Source organism: Piliocolobus tephrosceles, chromosome X (assembly GCF_002776525.5).
Source record: "Piliocolobus tephrosceles isolate RC106 chromosome X, ASM277652v3, whole genome shotgun sequence".
NCBI lineage: Eukaryota > Metazoa > Chordata > Mammalia > Primates > Cercopithecidae > Piliocolobus > Piliocolobus tephrosceles.
This window is the reverse complement of record NC_045455.1, coordinates 36,331,328-36,348,840: the sequence shown is the minus strand read 5'-3', so window position 1 is coordinate 36,348,840 and position 17,513 is coordinate 36,331,328. Positions and strand designations below refer to the sequence as shown.

General features: G+C 37.7%; 1 protein-coding gene across 1 annotated transcript in view; it reads left to right on the top strand.

Annotated features, from left to right (window-relative positions):
* Nucleotides 1-290: 290 nt before the first annotated feature.
* NDFIP2 (Nedd4 family interacting protein 2) overlaps nt 291-17,513 on the top strand; it is a 72,424-nt gene continuing 55,201 nt past the window's right edge. The window contains exon 1 of the mRNA XM_023185824.2: nt 291-688. Coding sequence (XP_023041592.1) covers nt 365-688 — 324 coding nt within the window. The 5' untranslated portion in view covers nt 291-364. The remainder of the gene's footprint in view (nt 689-17,513) is intronic.

Below are 17,513 nucleotides of genomic sequence, written 5' to 3'. Positions count from 1 at the left end.
TTACGAATGATTTTGAATAAGCGTTTTAGCAATGTTCTAGAGATGAATCTCCTCCCCACGTCCTACGCTGGGTGAGTAATACGAGGAAGTGTCGGGTACCCGGGCGACCTGTCCTCAGGTGTTCTAAGAACGCGGCCCCATCCCTTGTCAGCCTCTGTCTCTGTGTGGTGAGAAGGCGCACTGGCTCGTGCCTGCGCGAGACTCGCGCACATAGAAAAGCCCAATCAAGGACGGGTCATTCCCGCCCCCCGCGCGCCTTCTGCGACCGCCCACTCGACAGGTTGACAACCTAGACAGCTCCCCCGGACTTGCCTTACTTTTCCATCTCCTCCCACCCAGCTATACCCTCCCACTGGCGGCGCGGATGGGACGCCGGCGGAGCCAGCGAGTCTGCGCGAGCGGTCCGAGCATGCTCAATAGCGCGCGCGGCGCCCCGGTGCTCCTCCGCGGAACCGCGACCAACGCGGAGGTCTCGGCGGCCGCTGCGGGAGCCACAGGAAGTGAAGAGCTTCCGCCGGGAGACCGCGGCGGCAGGAACGGAGGCGGAAGGGGCCCTGCGGCGGCGACGACGTCGTCGACGGGGGTGGCCGAGGGAGCTGAGCACGGAGAGAACTCCCCCGCTCGGAAGCCGGATCCAGAGCCGGGCAGGATGGATCACCACCAGCCGGGGACTGGGCGCTACCAGGTGGTGAGTTCCCGGCCTCCTGTGCTTCCCGGGACTGCCCCCCGCCGGGGCGTCCTGAGAGTCCCTTTCATCAGGTTATTCCCAGAGGAAACGCTATGGCGTTTGTTTTGTTTTCTTTTGGATTTTCTGACTGGAGCTGCTTCACTCGCCTCTCCTGCGCACTCCTGTCTAGGACTGCTTCGAAACCCTTCCCTGTCGCCCCGAGTCTCCTCCTAGCTCCTCACCCGTACCCTTAGCCCCCTATGAGACACCCTCCCTCCGCACACCTTACGACTTGTATCTGTTTTAATTGCTCAGTTTATAATTTTCTTATTCTCTGACTCAGTCACTTCTGAGACATTCTAGTCGATTGTCTACTGGAAGTGGGGCTGACTTCACATACCTGCCCGGAAGGTGATCGCCGTCATAAATGGGGTGGGTGGGTGGGTAGGTGGGTGAAGGTGTAAGTACTGTGTAGAGTGGGATTTGGCAAAAATGTGGGTTAGGAATTGTGGAACCGTAGAGAAAGACTGGCCATAGTGCTGATCTTGTCTGCTCGTTAACCTTGTCATTTTTGTCCTTTTCCATTATGTTAGTATTAAAAATGACTGTATTTTTTGTAATCCCCACTTTTTTGTTTGTTTGGCTAGAGGGGAAACAGAGGTAGTTTTAGTAGAACAAATTCTAATCTTGTTCGAAAAATTATTTTTCGTTAAATACAAGGTTTTCCAGCTTAACTGTGTAAACTTTGGTAACTGTATGCTGAAAAAAGTGAAATGTGTTCCTCTATATTTTCAGTGTCAAATTTTAAATATATTTTTCTTTGTGTATTCTGGTGGTAACGTTGGAGATTCCTGTTGTAAACCTTAGTTAAAAATGGACTGAGCAATAGACTGTGCTGTTGTGCTGTTGCAGCTACGTAGCATGTCATTCTACAAACTTTCAGCCCATTTACTGAGGGAGACGAGATAAATAATACATAGCAGTGGTGGTGCAATTTATGGTTTATAAAATTTTACAAATTTAGGTATGTTAGCGCTGGGTTTCAACTTTCAAATCTATTTGCACATGTAAGACTTAGTTATAAGCCAAGACTTTCTACATTAAAAATGTACTACAAAATAAGTACATTTTGGCAAATGAAGGACACTGTAAGATGAGATCCCAATGTATGTAATTTTGCATTTTTCTAAGATAAAAGCTCATGAGGCTTCTCTTTTCAACTGGTTTGCATTCTTTAAAACCTACAAAAGGTCCATATTCCGAATTCTTTGAAAATTTGTCAGCTTTTCTCAACAACTTGGGAAATACTGTTTCTGCCAGTATGGAAAGAATTTTTCAAGTGTACACCCTTTTGATGGTTTGAAGGGCATTTCTAGGTTTGTAAATGTTAGCAAAAATAAAATGATACAAATATTGAATAATATCAGCAGTGGAACTTGTTTCATTTTTCTAAGCTTTCTATTAGATTAGAAACATCAACCATATTCTCCCACACACGTCACTACTCAAAACACTGTTAATTTATGTAGCTCTCAGTTTTAAGATACTTGTTTTCCCTACAGCTCCTTTCAAAATAAATGGACATATTTTATTGCTGCCCCCTCCCCTCATTTTTTTCAAACTGACCATGTGTCCCACATAGACTTTGAATGTTCCTTGAGAGCAGAGGGCAAAAATCAGTTCTTCCAAAGATAATGCCTACCAGTCCCTCTAAAGATAATACTTTAAGTAGGTAGGACATCGATTTGTTTTCCTTGTAAGGCAACAGTGTTAGAGTTACACAACTTACATAGTCATTTAATCTATCCAGTATAACTCTTGGTTTTGTTTATAATGGCCTGATTAATAACATCTAAGTGTATGCCAGAGAAAAAGCTGAATTGATGTTTTCAGTAGACTTTTTAAACTGGCTTAATATTCAGCTCAATATTCACGCCTGGCTTATATGATGAACATAACTATTTTGTGGTTGCCTTTAGCTCAGTTTTTGGGAAAACTGGAATGTTTAATAAACTGGAGCAATAAACAACTTGAGTTGTTGAATGTTAAGGGATGACTAAGTCAGGAGATAGGCAAGTATACTTAGGGGTGAGATGGTATGCAATGTTAATTTTTCACTTATTTAAAGAATTTAAATACAACTTTTCATACTGGAAAGCTAGCAGTGATGCTCAGGGTCATCAGAACGACCTACTACCATTAGCCAATACACAAGCTTTATCTAGAAACTTTTTCTGTGATCTCTTCTTTCCTTTCATTGTTAAAAGCGCCCAAAATTTATTAAGTAAAGCAGTTAACAGCTTAGAGCTACAAAAATTCTTGATTGTTTCCCTTCTAATTTCAGAAAAAGCTAGGTATGGTACATAATTTTCTGGGAAATTCAGTTTTGTTCGTTTGTAAATGAGCAGTGTTGCTAACTTTGATGAAGTTGACTTGGCTTGCAGCTGCTAGACCACATTCTAACTTTGATGTTCTTATTTTATTATTTATTTATTTTTTGAGATGGAGTCTTTGTCACTCAGGCTGGAGTGCAGTGGCGTGATCTCGGCTTGCTGCAACATCTGCCTCCCAGGTTCAAGTGATTCTCCTACCTCAGCCTCCTGAGTCGCTGGGACTACAAGTGTGCTCCACCATGCCTGGCTAATTTTTGTATTTTAGTAGAGATGGGGTTTCACCATGTTGGCCAGGCTGGTCTCGAACTCCTGACCTCAAATAATCTGCCTGCCTTGGCCTCTCAAAGTGCTGGGGTTGCAGGTGTGAGCCACAGAGCCCGGCCAAAGTTCTCTATTTTAAAGGATTATGTACCTCTACCAAGCTGACTTCTAAGATTGTACCTGTACCAAGCTGACTTCTTATTCTGTGTACAAGTTAAATTGGCATGTTGATTGTAGCAGTAATTTCCCAAACTATATTTCAGAATGATAGTAAGTGTAACTGGAAGATTTACAATATATTAGCATTTTAAAACCATGAAAAATTCTGCAGTAAAGACAGTGATTTAGATTTCTTTAACCTAGCTCTTCCTAATCTTTGTTTTGTTTTGTTCTTTGTTTTTAAAAATTTAAGATTATGTTAACATTTCCAAAATATCAATTTTCTGTGGAACATATTTTGAAGTATTCATTCTACAAAGATCTGAGTACTTTGCTCTTGTATCTGGGGAATTAGAGTTGCCCTCAATAAATCAGCTGGGAAGGAGGCTTGAAGGAGGCCTATTAGCGGGTAAAAAACCTGCAGGTTTTAAAGCCATCTGGGCTTATATATTAGATGGTGCTGTTTGCAATTTGTGAGACCTTGGCTTAGTTACTTTACATCTTGAAGCCTCATTTTCCTCATATTAGTACCTACCTGACTAGGATTATTGTGAAAGATAATATAATACGTGTGTAAAACATATAAAGACTGGTACATGATAAGTAAGTACCCTTTTTACAAGCTAATAAGTTAGTGTGTTAATGTTTCACGGTTGCTGGCAAAAAAGAGGTGACCTCCAGGTTAGAGACCGATCATTACTCATGGCATAGCAAGCAGCATGAACATCAGCATATTTGTGTAGGTTTTCTTAGCTACCAAATTCCACAAAGGGGCTGCGTGTCCATGTGGATGCGTGCAGTGGGTTTGCATCACAGCTGAGGAACTGAGAACCAAGGGTGCAGTGTTTTTTGTTTGTTTGTTTGTTTTTCAAGCAGCAAATATCTTAGCAAACAAAAAACAAACTAGTTTACCTTTTCCTGGGATGGTAGTTACACACTGTGGTTGCCTGATCTTTGTTCCCGATGTAACTTATTAGAAGAAACAGCTCAGTATCAGGAAATGGAAAGCTTTACAGACTGACACACTCAGCAAGAATGTGCAGGGACATTCAGGCCCATGGCTGACTGCCTCACCCAATAGTGCATGTTCTGGATAAGATAATGTATAATGAGTTTTCAGTATAGTCATTTCATTTTCCATTGGAAGGAAGTGTTGCAGCCTCTTATCTCTCCTTACTGTCTAGTTGTCACCTTTTCTTGCCAACCTTATTCCTTTGATCGTCTCTTATTTGTTTCTTTGGAATTTATCAGTGTATTTTATCTGGTTTATATTCTTACCGCACCTTTTTTACATTATCGAGGTTACCCAACTGCATGGTCTAGTAACTACTTTTCAGTTCTCATGTTGCTTGATTTCTCTGTTATATTGACAGTATGAACGTTCTTTGAAAGTCCATCCTTATTCCTGATAATAAGAAACTTCCTACTTCTCTTGACTTTTTCTGACTTTTCTTGTCTTAGTGAACTCTTTTTGTACTTAATTCCTTCTCCTTAAATATTGATGCATTACCTGGCATGGAATATTGTCTATTAACTTTCTTCCTCATTTGACCATCCCTCAGGAATTGTTTGCACTATGTGAATCATATTTGTAGAATACAGGTTGAGTATTTCTAATTCAAAAACCTGAAATCTGAAATGCCCCCAAATCTGAAACTTTCTGAACACCACATGATATCACAAGTGGAAAATACCACACGTACATATTCAACACAACTTTGTTTCATGCACATATAGTCACGTTCATCTTTGGGACCCATTCCCAAGATATTTTGTTATGTGTATGCAATATTCCAAAATCAAAAAAAAGTCTGAAATCCAAAACATTCTGGTCCCAAGTGTTTTAAATAAGGAATACTCAACCTGTATCAATCTTATTTTTGTTATTTTGCTCAAAAACCTTCAGTGGCCCCTTATTGAACCTGCCCCCAACATTTAATAACATTTAATATTTAAACTTCCAAATTTATAAAAAAGTTGAAAGAATTGTACAGTTAACCTCCATACAAATTGTAGGCTCTACAGTTGTTAACAGTTTATTTTATTTGTTTTGTGTATCAATCCATCTTTTTTTGTTTGATCCTTTTGAAGGAAGTTGCAGGGATCAGTGTACTTGCATGCAAGCCACGTATTTTTCATTAGCCTACATTTTAATATTTGTTTATGGTTCTTTTTCTTTGGGGTAAAATCAGTGTATATTGAAATGCACAAATCTTATATGGCCTAGTGGATGAACTTTGGCAAATTCATATACTCATGTAACCCAAACCACCTTTGACATGTAGAGCAGAGATCAGCAAACTATGGTCCAACTCCCGGTTTTGTAAATACATTTTATTGGCACACAGCCGTGCCCATTCATTTACAGTGGTAGAGTTGAGGACATTCATGTACTGCATAATGACTTTCCATTCAATGAGGGACCTCATATACTGGGGTCCTGTAAGATAAATTTAGATAAATACTGTTGTGTTACAATGGCCTATAGTATTCAATACAATAACTTACTGTACAGGTTTGTAGTCTGGGAGCGATAGGCTAGACCATACGGCCTAGTGTGTAGGAGGCCATATATACAATCTAGATTAGCAAAAGTACACTCCGTGATGTTACCACAGACACTCATCCATCATAATGACCCCACCCTCATGACCTCATCTAAACCTAATTACCTCCCAAAGGCTCTAACTTCAAATAACATCACTCTGGTGATTAGGGTTTCAACATATACATTTTGGAGAGACACAGACATTCAGTTTGTACCACTACCTTTTACAGATAAATTTTATTGACCTGATACAGAACATTACCATCACCGTAGAAAGTTCCTTTATTATCCTTACTAGATCAATTCCTACCCCCCAGGTGACTGTTCTGATTTTTTCACTTCAAATTACCTAGTTTTGCCTATTCTAGAATCATATGGCGTGTAGTCTACAAAGCTTCTTTCATTCAGCATGAGCTTTTTTAGATTGATCTATGTTTTTGTGTATATCAGTAGCTCATCCCTTTTTGTTGTATATTTTTCATCATATAAATCATATGAATACACTGCAGTTTATCCATTGCTATTGATGGATATTTGGGTTGTTTTTAGTTTTCTTTTGCTGTTATGAGTAAAACTGTTATATTCTTGTACAAATCTTTTTGTAAAGCTGATATGAATATTCTTGTATAAATCTTTTTGTGGACATATGTTTTTATTTTCCATGGGTGGAATTACTGAGTAATAGGGTAGGTGTATGTTTAAATTTTATAAGAAACCACCAGACTTTTTTCCAAAGTAGTTATGCCATTTTATACTTCCACCATCAATGTATGAAAGTTTTGGTTGCTCCACACACTTGCAAACATTCTGCTGCTGTCCGTCTTTTTAATTTTAACCATTCTGGTGGGTTTATTACATTTTTGAAGTTTAAAATTTCTGTTCTTAGCATACAGATTTTTTTGAATGGGCCCCCCTACCTGCACAGTGACATACCTCAGCAATCTGTCTTCTTAATTTTTATGCACTCATTTCTCATCTGAAGTTCTGTACTCTCTCTGGTTTGTTTGCCTCATAAAATCCTGTTCTTAAATGTAAAAACTCCTTCGAATCTATAATTGGAAGAGGGAGGTAAAGAGAGCTTCTTATCTCTGTCATCAGCATCAAGGCAGAAGAAAGTTAGGATAATTTGTTATACTGAATTATGTGTTCGTGTGTCTTGCTAACCTTGTAGACTCTTGCTTTTTCTCAAAGGTGTGTCAGGGTTCTCTCAATGTCTGATTTTTATTTCATCTTTAAAATAGATCTTTACATGTTGAAAAAACTAATTGAGGAAATTTACACTCAAATATGTTGTATACTAAGTAGTACACCAAGTTGTACACCGATACTCAAATGTGTTGTATACCAAGTTGTTGCTTCTAACTTGAAGACCAGTTTTATGTTAATTTGGGTTGCGAGGGTAAATTGCTTTTAAACATACCCCAGATTAAAGTTTCTCTTGCTATTTTTGTGCATGTCATGATATTAACTGTAAATATGTTATTTATTTGTTTGAGTTTAGCTCATTAAAAAAAATTATACAAATGAGTACACACCTGAACAGTGCTGAATCAAATGGTAGCCTTTGCTTAGGTACATTTGAGCAGTACATGATCTAGTACTGGAGGACTATATGTGTAGTGGCAAATAAATGCATTGGAATTGTATCATGAAAATACCATATTATAATTTATAGCTTATGTTTTTGAGTGCCCTTTGTCAGATTTATGCTAAAGATATGGGAGCAGTTTTTAGATATCGTTATTAATTATGAAACAAAGATCCTATAACTCATTCATCTGGCATATAATAGCTTAAGAAGTACTTCTGTCTGCTTCTGTTTTAGGTGTTGGTGAATAAGACAGTTAAGTTTTTGTCTCATGGCTCATGCTTTGGTGGAGGGAGTGCAGATAGATAAGTAAGCCTAATTTCAGATAGTAATAAATTCTTTGAAGAAAATAAAGCAAGTTGATGGAATAAATAATACATTCTATCAATTATGAAATAGCAATAATAGAACAGTAATTACATGATATTAATAAAATGCTGCTAAATGCTTTATACATATTAGCACACTTAATCCTTCCACTTCTATGAAGTAGATAATGTCATTATCCTCATTTTGCAGATGAGAAACCTGAGACACAAGTTAAATAAAGGCCCAGCTGTGATGGAGTTGGTATTCAGACTTGGGTGTTTTAGTTTTATATTGCTGTGTAACAATCATCTCTAAATACAAGCATTTTATTTTCTTTTAAGATTCCATGGGTTGAGTGTGATCAGGGAATTGTTGAGTCTAGCTACATAGTGTTAGCTGGGGCTGGAGCCATTTTGGGGCTTGATTGGGTTGGAATTTCCAAGATATCTCACTCAGTTGACTGCAGTTGATGTTGTCTATTTTCTGGGAGCTCAGCTGGGACTGTTGACTTGAGCATCTCAGTTCTCCTCTGTGTGCCCTCTTGATGTGACCTTGGCTTCCCACAGCATAAAAGGAAGAGGAAGCTGCCGTTCTCAGGGCCTGGGCTTGGAAATTCATAATGTCATTTTTGCAGTGTCCTACTGGTCAGAGCAGTTGTAAGACCCCCTAAATTCAAAGGAAGAAGGAATAAATTCCGTCTGTCAGTGGGGGAGAAACATGCACATACATGGAGGGAAGAAAGCGATAGTGGCCATCTTTGGAGATGATGTACCACACCAGTCAATTTGACCCCTTAGTAGATAGGGATCAGCTTAGTCAGGGAACTCCATCCACTCTGAAGTTGTGACAGTCAGGCAGACTTGATTGAAATGTGAAGATCTAGTTCTAGTTGATGAATATTGTAAATGTAATAGTAACCTGTAGTGGAAATGAGTTTGTTGATTGAAGATATAGGAGGAAAGCTCTATGGCTGCAGCAAAGTTAAGGGGATGGCCTAGAGTAGAATGGGACAAAACAGAAACAAATTTCATGCTGGATTTGATAGACGAATGCAACTCTCATTTATAACTCTAGTTTATAATTGTTTTGTGAAAGCAGTTAGGTCCACCTACATGATTTGCAAAGTCTAATGCTGAATGAAAATGTGGGGCCCTGGCCTGTGATGAGGAAGTCAAGCTCCCCTTTCTGCAGACCTCGTCTTTGTACAGGTCTACGGACCCCCAAGCAAATATGGAGTCTCCACGTCAGGACATGCTCATTACCTACATCAGTGATAGGCAAGAGGCCACCCTCTGAAATTTGCCAGGGTGCTTCTAGCCTAGGGTGGAGATGGCTGTCACCTTGCCTTTCCCCGAGTTGTGGATTGAGGACTGGGAGGTCAGACTGAGCAGAAGGGTTCAACTGAGTGAGAACACTTCCTGGAGAGGCAGACTGCTGGTGAGCTGAGGTGTCAGGCCCCGGCACATGCTCCATTGGAGTCCTATTGGAGTTTACTTACAAAACTGATATTTAGAGATAAAATTATTAAGAATTTTAAGACAGTGATCACAGGGTATTAAACACCAATCATGAGTTTCTCCTGACTGGTGGTCCCATGTGACTGCAGTGATCACATGCTCATGAAGATGGCCCTGAAGGTTGTGTTACTTAGGATGGTGGTGGTGATGATGTAGACCAGGGGTTAGTAAACCCTTTCTGTAAAGGGCCACATAGTATTTAGGCTTTATAGGCCATGTGGTCTCTGTCACAGCTACTCAGATCTGCCATTGTAGTGCAACAGTATCCATACCAAATATGAAAATGAACAAATGGGCTGTGTTCCAGAAAACTACTTGCAAAAACAGTGTGCTGGATTTGGCCTGCTTGCTCTAGTTTGCCCACCCCAATGTAGATGTTATAGGAATGTACCTCATATAGTCCTGAAGCTTGGCATGTTGAAGGGCGCTTCAGGAAAATTAATTTTTTTTTTCTTTTCTTTTGAGACAGAGTCTCACTCTGTTGCCCAGGCTGAAGTGCAGTGGTGCGATCTCGGCTCATTGCAAGCTCCGCCTCCCGGGTTCACGCCATTCTCCTGCCTCAGCCTCCTGAGTAGCTGGGACTACAGGCGCCCGCCACCACACCCGGCTCACTTTTTGTATTTTTAGTAGAGATGGGGTTTCACCATGTTAACCAGGATGGTCTCGATCTCCTGACCTCGTGATCCACCCACCTCGGCCTCCCAAAGTACTGGGATAACAGGCGTGAGCCACTGTGCCCGGCCCAGAAAAATTAAATTTTTATTTCACCCAGTCTCTAAATAAATTCCTGACGATGTGGTGAGGTTGTTTTGCATCCCTTACTTGCACCTGATAATCAGTCAAGCACCTAGTCTGTCCCTAGAATGGGGATATATGAGTGGATAGTAGAAGAGAATATAATACTGCCTGTGAGAGTGGCAAAGACAGCTTATTCAAATATGGTGGAATCTTCATTCTGTTAGTGTGATCGCCTCACTGAGATTATTCTTGACTACCTTATTTTAAATCACTGTGTTTTATCCAGAGTACTTATCACCATCTGGTATTCCAAATATTTTGCTTATTTATTTCCTACCTCCCTTCTTCCTCCCTGAATTTAAGTCTCATGATGATAGAGAGATTTTTGTCTGTTTTGCTCACTACTGTGTATCTTTCCATACCTGGCATGTGGTAGACTTTCAGTATTTGATAAAGGTGAATGAATGGTGCTAGTTCAAGGCCAGTTTTATAGACATAAAACTTTGCCTATGTTATTTCATTCCTTTTTATATTTGTTCTGTCTCTGCTACTGAGACCTGGGCTCTTTAAGGCGGGGGTGATGGTGGTGGTTGTTTTTTTTTGCATTCTCTTCCAGCTTAAAATATATTGCTTAGTCTTCTTCCGCCTCTCCTCTCTCTCTGAATGGTGTCCTGTAGAGTTGTTCAATAAGTAGCCCATGAAGCCATATGCAGTGGCCCTCCTTATCACTTTCATAAACTTTGGAGTTGTGAATACTGGTTTGATTTTCCTCATCTTTTTTATATTGATTATATTTTCTTCTTACTATTTTCTTAATATCTGACTTTCATTCTAAAACATTGCTCAATTGTATGTGTATCCACATTATGTTATTTTAGGATTTTGTATTCTATATATGTCGGCCTAACTTGAGTTTAATTAACTGTGGAATGGTATGGAATCTTATGCTGACGTTTAGTCAGTGTAAATTTACTGACAAGATCACTGTAATTAAGGCTATGTAATTGTAAATCATTGTATGTCTCTGTTTTTGGGCCTTGTTGTTATGGTTTTGAACTTTCAGATGTTTGATCACTTAGCCGGAATTAGGGTGTGGGTAAAATTCTTGTTAAAGACTTGCTAAATGCAAGTTGGGAAATGCTGCAGTAGTCTAAGATTTACTATCAGATTATTTCAGGGTTTTGACTTGCTTGCTTTTAAGATTTGTTTGAACATGTACAGTTTAATATTTTAAAAGTTCAGTAATGTGCTGTGGTTTAGTTCGTCTATGATGTTTCTCCAGAATTACTCATAACATTATGTAAAGAAATTGTGCTGTTTGGACAGAGGTTTTGAGAATAAGGGAGTGAACTGGAGTTCATTGTGTAAAAGAACCTTTCAATGTGATGGTATTAACCCCTTTACTAATTTTAGGGGTCTTAGGACATATAGCCTGTTGGATATTGGACTGAGGAAATCCAGTAGTGACACCTTTTTTTTTCTTTTCTTCCTTGCTTTACAAGTGTTCAAAGTGACAGCTTTTATAGAACATTTGTTCTCCTCACCTCGGGAGAGCTTTCATCTATATCAGATGACTTTTTGTGTGATTTCTCTCCAAAGGGAAGAGTCTTGACATAACACTTGAGAGTTTTGTGTTTTTTGAGGCAGAGTCTCGCTGTGTCACCCAAGCTGGAGTGCAGTCTGGTGGATCACAGCACTGCAGACCCAACCTTCTGGGTTCAAGCAGTCTTCCCCCTCAGCCTCCTGAGTAGCTAAGACTACAGGCATGCATCACCACACTTGGCTGATTTTTTTTCTTTTTTAGAGATAGAATCTTACTATGTTGCCCAGTCTGTTCTCAAATCATTTTCCTGCCTTGGCCTCCCAAAGTGCTGGGATTACATAGATGAGCCACTGTTCCTGGACACATTTAAGACCCTTTTAAGTTTTTGTTTTTAACCTTTAGAGAGTAACAGGAGCACCTGCATACCTCATCCCTGCCTACTTTGTTGTTGCATTGCGTACTTTGGCCATGTTTTAAACTATAATGCTTTTGTTTCTTCTATCACCATCCCAAATCATGCTATCTCTTGCTTTGTAGCTTTTAAATGTATCTTTCCCATTTTTTCTTTTCTCCCTCCTTCCTCCAGGACTAATTTCAATTCTGTATTCAGATCTATATTTAGATGTTATTTTCTTCGAAAAACCTTTCCTTCCCTTTTACCTCCCCATCTCCATTTCCTGCTCTTTACTTTCAAGTTCTGTGTGTTCTTTTAACAGTGTGCACTTATCCTTGTTATAGCCCTTATTTCATGGTGTGTACTTCCTCACTAGATTGTAAACTCAGTGGGAAGCAGGGCTTAGATCTGTCTGGTTTATAATAGTTTATGTCATTGTACTGGTCCTGTTACAGGTGAAAAATAAATACTTATTAAAGAAATAAATGGATGTCTTTTCTGAATGACTCCAAGTGTATGCATGGCGATACTGGTATATTTTCTTATGTTTATAAAGCGATATGTAGTTTTACAGAATTCTGTGCTATAAAAGTAATAATGTTTTGCACAGCCTATATACTGTTGATATTCTTGATGTTCATAATTAGGATGTATCCTTTGCTTTTATAATAGTGCTGATTAATCAGTTTAGATGAGTTCTGGTATTTTTGAATAATTCCTCTTGTAACCCATGGCTTGCATTTGCAAGACAGTAACCATGGTTAGGTTATTTTGTCTACCCATGAAAAGAGAAAAGGAAATTGTTTCCAGATATTGTGGAAGTAGAGGAGTCCTTAGTGATCATTTTCTTCAATGTACTCATTTTACAGAAGACTATCCAGGGGAGTTTCTGTTCAAGTTTATGCAGGAAAGCTTAGAGGACAAATTTTATTACCGTAAACATAGCAACAGAGTTAAAATACATCAAGGATCCTGGGAAATAAAACCTTTATGATAGCCAACTTTATTTTATTTATGACAATGCCAGACATAGGGAGCATGGATGGTATAGCATAAAAGTCTGCTACAGTGAACCCAGCCGATTGTGTAGCACCCACAACTCAGTAACCTTTCATTGGGCTGGGTTTAGCTTGTAGGTAAGTTTTCTTTAACTGTCATATTAAAAAAAAGTCAAGTAGTACATGTACAGTTTTAAAATTCCGAGCACCAAAAGACAAATAATTAAAAACAGCAATCTCCTTTTCACCCTTTATCTTGTAAGTTTTTCTCCTTGTAGGGGAAGAACCCAGAAAACCTTCGAACTATTTCAGCTGCTTTATTTTACTCTGTATTTTTAACATACACAGTTTCAGCCACTAATTTATTTTTATTAATTTTATTTTGCTTTCTTACATGTCCTTGCTTTCCCTACCCAAATCATGATCTTTGTAGTCCTGCCTCGAGTTCAAGTCTTGACTTCTCAAAAACATTGTGACCTTGGGCCAACTGTTCTATGTTGTAGTTTCCTCATCTGTAAAGTACGGACAGTACAGAATTCTATCTCAGAATTATTGTGAGGATTAAATGTATGAAAACCATCTAATTTTTGCTTAAATCAGTGACTAATATTTACATTTTATGACTGAAAAAATAACTCATCACTGAGTTAAGCAGTATATTTTGTATAATTTAAAAAATGTTTCATGGGGTTGCTTAATTTTTATTTCTTTAGTTATCTACATATCTATTGTTAATTTTTTGCATATCCTCTGGTGACTTTCCCCAACTTACTTTTCATGTTAATTTTTGCATGGTCAGAGGCATTGGATTATTTCCTTTTTTCTTTGAAGACATTCTTCCTAGAGCCCTCTATTCTCCTATTTCAACTGTACTGTTTGCTGTCTAGGCCTGATGCACAGCGGTCATACTGAGACTTTTCCCTGTAGATGTGTTATATTTCCTGTTTGTTGCACTATAAGTCTTTCGTTGTTTTTGTTTACTCGTTTATTTTGCTGGAAGATGTTTTCCCATAGGTTCTTAAGAAGGGATACTTGGGAGGTTAAACATTTTTTAAGACATTGAGTTTGCTGACATAAAGCTCATTTTAATGTCATTTTAATGTCTGTAATACCTGTAGTGATAATAACCTCTTTTTCATTCCTAATATTGGAGATCTTCTGTATTCTTTTTTCCTTAAATGGTCTAGCTGTGATTTTCTGTCAATTTTATCGATCTTTTTAAAGAATCATCTTTTGACTTTGTTAAATTTCTGTTGTTGTGTTACCAATTTCTGTTTTTACCTTATTTACTGTTTTTCTCTTTGTGTTATGGTTTACTTTTTTTGTGTGTCTAATTTCTACTTATTTGATCTTTTTCTTGAAATCTAATTTTCTAATTTGATTTTATTCACTTTAAATTTCTTGAGACATTTTTATGGGCTAATATATCCAACTTGATAATATACTGTGTGCACTTGAAAATAATGTATATTCTTCAGTTGTTGGATGTAGTGTTCTAAAAATGTCAGATCAGGTTCATAGTATTGTTCTGATCTTCTATGTCTCTACTGATTTTGTTTTTATGTTCTACTAATTGCTGAAGAAGAGTTATTAAAATCTGAAATGATTTAATGATCCTTTAATGCTCTGTTTCTTGTTTTCTAAATTTTGCTCTCTTATGAAATGTCCCACTTTATCTCTGATAGTGATCTTTGTCTTCAAGTCTATTTTACATGATACTAACATAGGCTTCTTATTTTATATTTAGGTTGGTGCAAAAATAATTGCAGTATTTGCCATTGCTTTGAAATACTTTCAAATGACAAAAATCACAAATACTTTTGCAACAACCTAAATATTTTTGTGTGGTGTATCTTTTTCTGTTTACTTTCAACCTATCTAGGTCCTTTAAATGTGTCTTTTGTTGGTACCTTATAGTTAGGTCCTACTTTTAACAGCTTCTGCCTTCTCATTGGAGTGTTTGTATTTAATGTAATTGTTGATATGATTGATTTACGTCTACTGTTACATTGTTTTTTTTATCTTTTCTGATTTTTTGTTCCTCTTTTTACCCTTTTCTGTCTTCTTTTGGATCATTTGATTTATGAAAAAAGTTTTAGTGTCCCTTTCAATATTTCTGTTGCCTTTTAGCTTTCCACGTTTGCTCTTAGATTACAAGAAAGTGTGAAGGTTAGGCATGTATATTTAACATTAATATTGTGTTACTTCACATAAAATGTAGAACTTCCTAACCACATAGATCCATTTACTCTCCAGCACCTTCTAATTTCAGTGTGATAGTTGTCATATGTATTATGTTGGAAATCCCACCAGATAATGTTATAATTTTTGTTTTAAATCATAACATTTTAAAGAACTTAAGAGAAAAAATTAATATTTTATATTTCCTGAGATATTTACTATTCTCTGTGCCCTGTATTCATTCCTGAAGACACAAGTTTCCCTGTATTATTAATTTCTTTTTAATCCGAAGAACTTCTTTAAGAACTTCATTTTTTAAGGTGCAGATCAGCTGCTTGTCAATTCTCTGAACTTTCCTTAATCTGAAAATGTCTTTATTTTGCCTTCATTCCTTAAGTGTCTAGATATATATCTTAGGGTATGGAACTCTTGGCTGAGTATTTATCTGTTAGGTCTATAAAGACATTCTTTCATTTCCTCCTGACCACCATGGTTTCTGATGAGAAAGCTGTAATTATTTGAGTCATGGTTTCTATATATGTATAGAGGCTGCATCTAGTAACTTCTGTTTATCTTTGATTTTTTTGAAGTTGTGTAATGATAATACTAGGTGTAACTTTCTTTAAATTTATTGTTTTGGCCTCACTAAAGTTGAATTTGTAAATTGACTTCTTTTACTAATGTGAGGAATTATGGCCATTATTTCTTCAAATTTTTTTTCCTGCCCTGATCTCTGTCATTTCCTTTCAGCCCCAAATTCTACATTTAAAAAACTTTTAAAGGGTTTAAACTCACTGTGGCTCTGTTGTATTACAATTTCATTCGATCTTTTTTCTTTTCTGCCTTTTATAATGGGTAAATTCTATAATTTTACCATTTATTTCCTCTTAATTGTGCCATTGATCCCATTAGTGAATTTTTATTTCATATATTTTTCCATATTAAAATATTTATTTGGTTTATTTTTTATATTTTCTGTGTATCTGCTGAGATTCCCTGTCTTTTAATTGATTTCAAAGTAATTTACTTTGTTTCCTGGAACGTAGTTATAATACTTGCTTTATAATCCTTATATGTTAACTGTAACCTGAATTGCCTTGTGATTGGCATCCGCTAATTGCCTTTCCCCCAGAGAATGATTTGTATTTTGAGTATTCTAGTAATTTTAGATTTTATTCTGGATCTTCTGAATGTTTTGCTGTGGTCCTCTGGAGAATGTTGGTTGTTTTGTTTTAGCAGGCAATCAGCTCTCATAGATTCAGATTGTAAGCTGGGTCTCTTATGCTGTGTGCAGTGATTCAAATCTTAGCTCAGGTCCTTAGGCTTTTACTAGTATCAGTTTTGGATCAGTCCTACATATGCATGGCTTAAGGGTTAATGGTTTCCCCTTACTTTCTAGTTTGCATGGGCTCCCTTCCATGCTTCCTCTGGCTAGAATAGGGTTTCTAGTGGGATTTTAGCATCCTATGCCTCTGTTCCTCTCCATAACTGTGGCTTTACCTTAGAACAAAGCTGCAAAAAGAAAGGGAAACTTACCTGGTACAGGTTACTTTTCCAAGTTTTAGCTTCCCTCTACATCCTTGCCTGTCTTTTTTTAATATTGAGAATGCCCAGGTAGTTGTATTTTTTTAATTTTTTAAAATTCTTTTTATATTTTGTCCTAAGTTCATAATTGCTCTCAGTTGGGAAGGCTGGACTATAGGGGGCTACTGCCATGCTGGAAGTAGAACCAACTGTAGATATTTGAGTTTTTTTTTTTTTTTTTTTTTTTCATACTCACTGCATTAACTTTCCCCCTAGTATTTTTGTTTTTTCTTTCATGTTGGAAATTTTCTTTAAATTTGGGTGTTCCTTCCATGCCCATTTATATCCTATATCTGTGATGTGTGTGTGTGTGTGTGTGTACTTGTTGATCTTGGTTTCGATGTTTTATCATGTCTTGGTGAACCAGCCTTTTCTGTGGGACCCTCCCAGATGTCAGTGTCTGCAATTTATTTAGGAAGCTATGGCAGTAGTTTAGGTAAAGGATAATAGTGGCTTGGATTAGGGTAGTGTCACTAAGGAGAAGTGGGTGGATGGATTCAAAGATGTGTGTGTATGTGTGTGTTTGAGTGTGTACATTCAAATCAGCTTTACAAATACTCATAAAGGTCAATTTGTGCTGAGAGGGAGGGGCAGGGTAGATTACTACCTGTGAATTTTTATTGGAGGCATCTT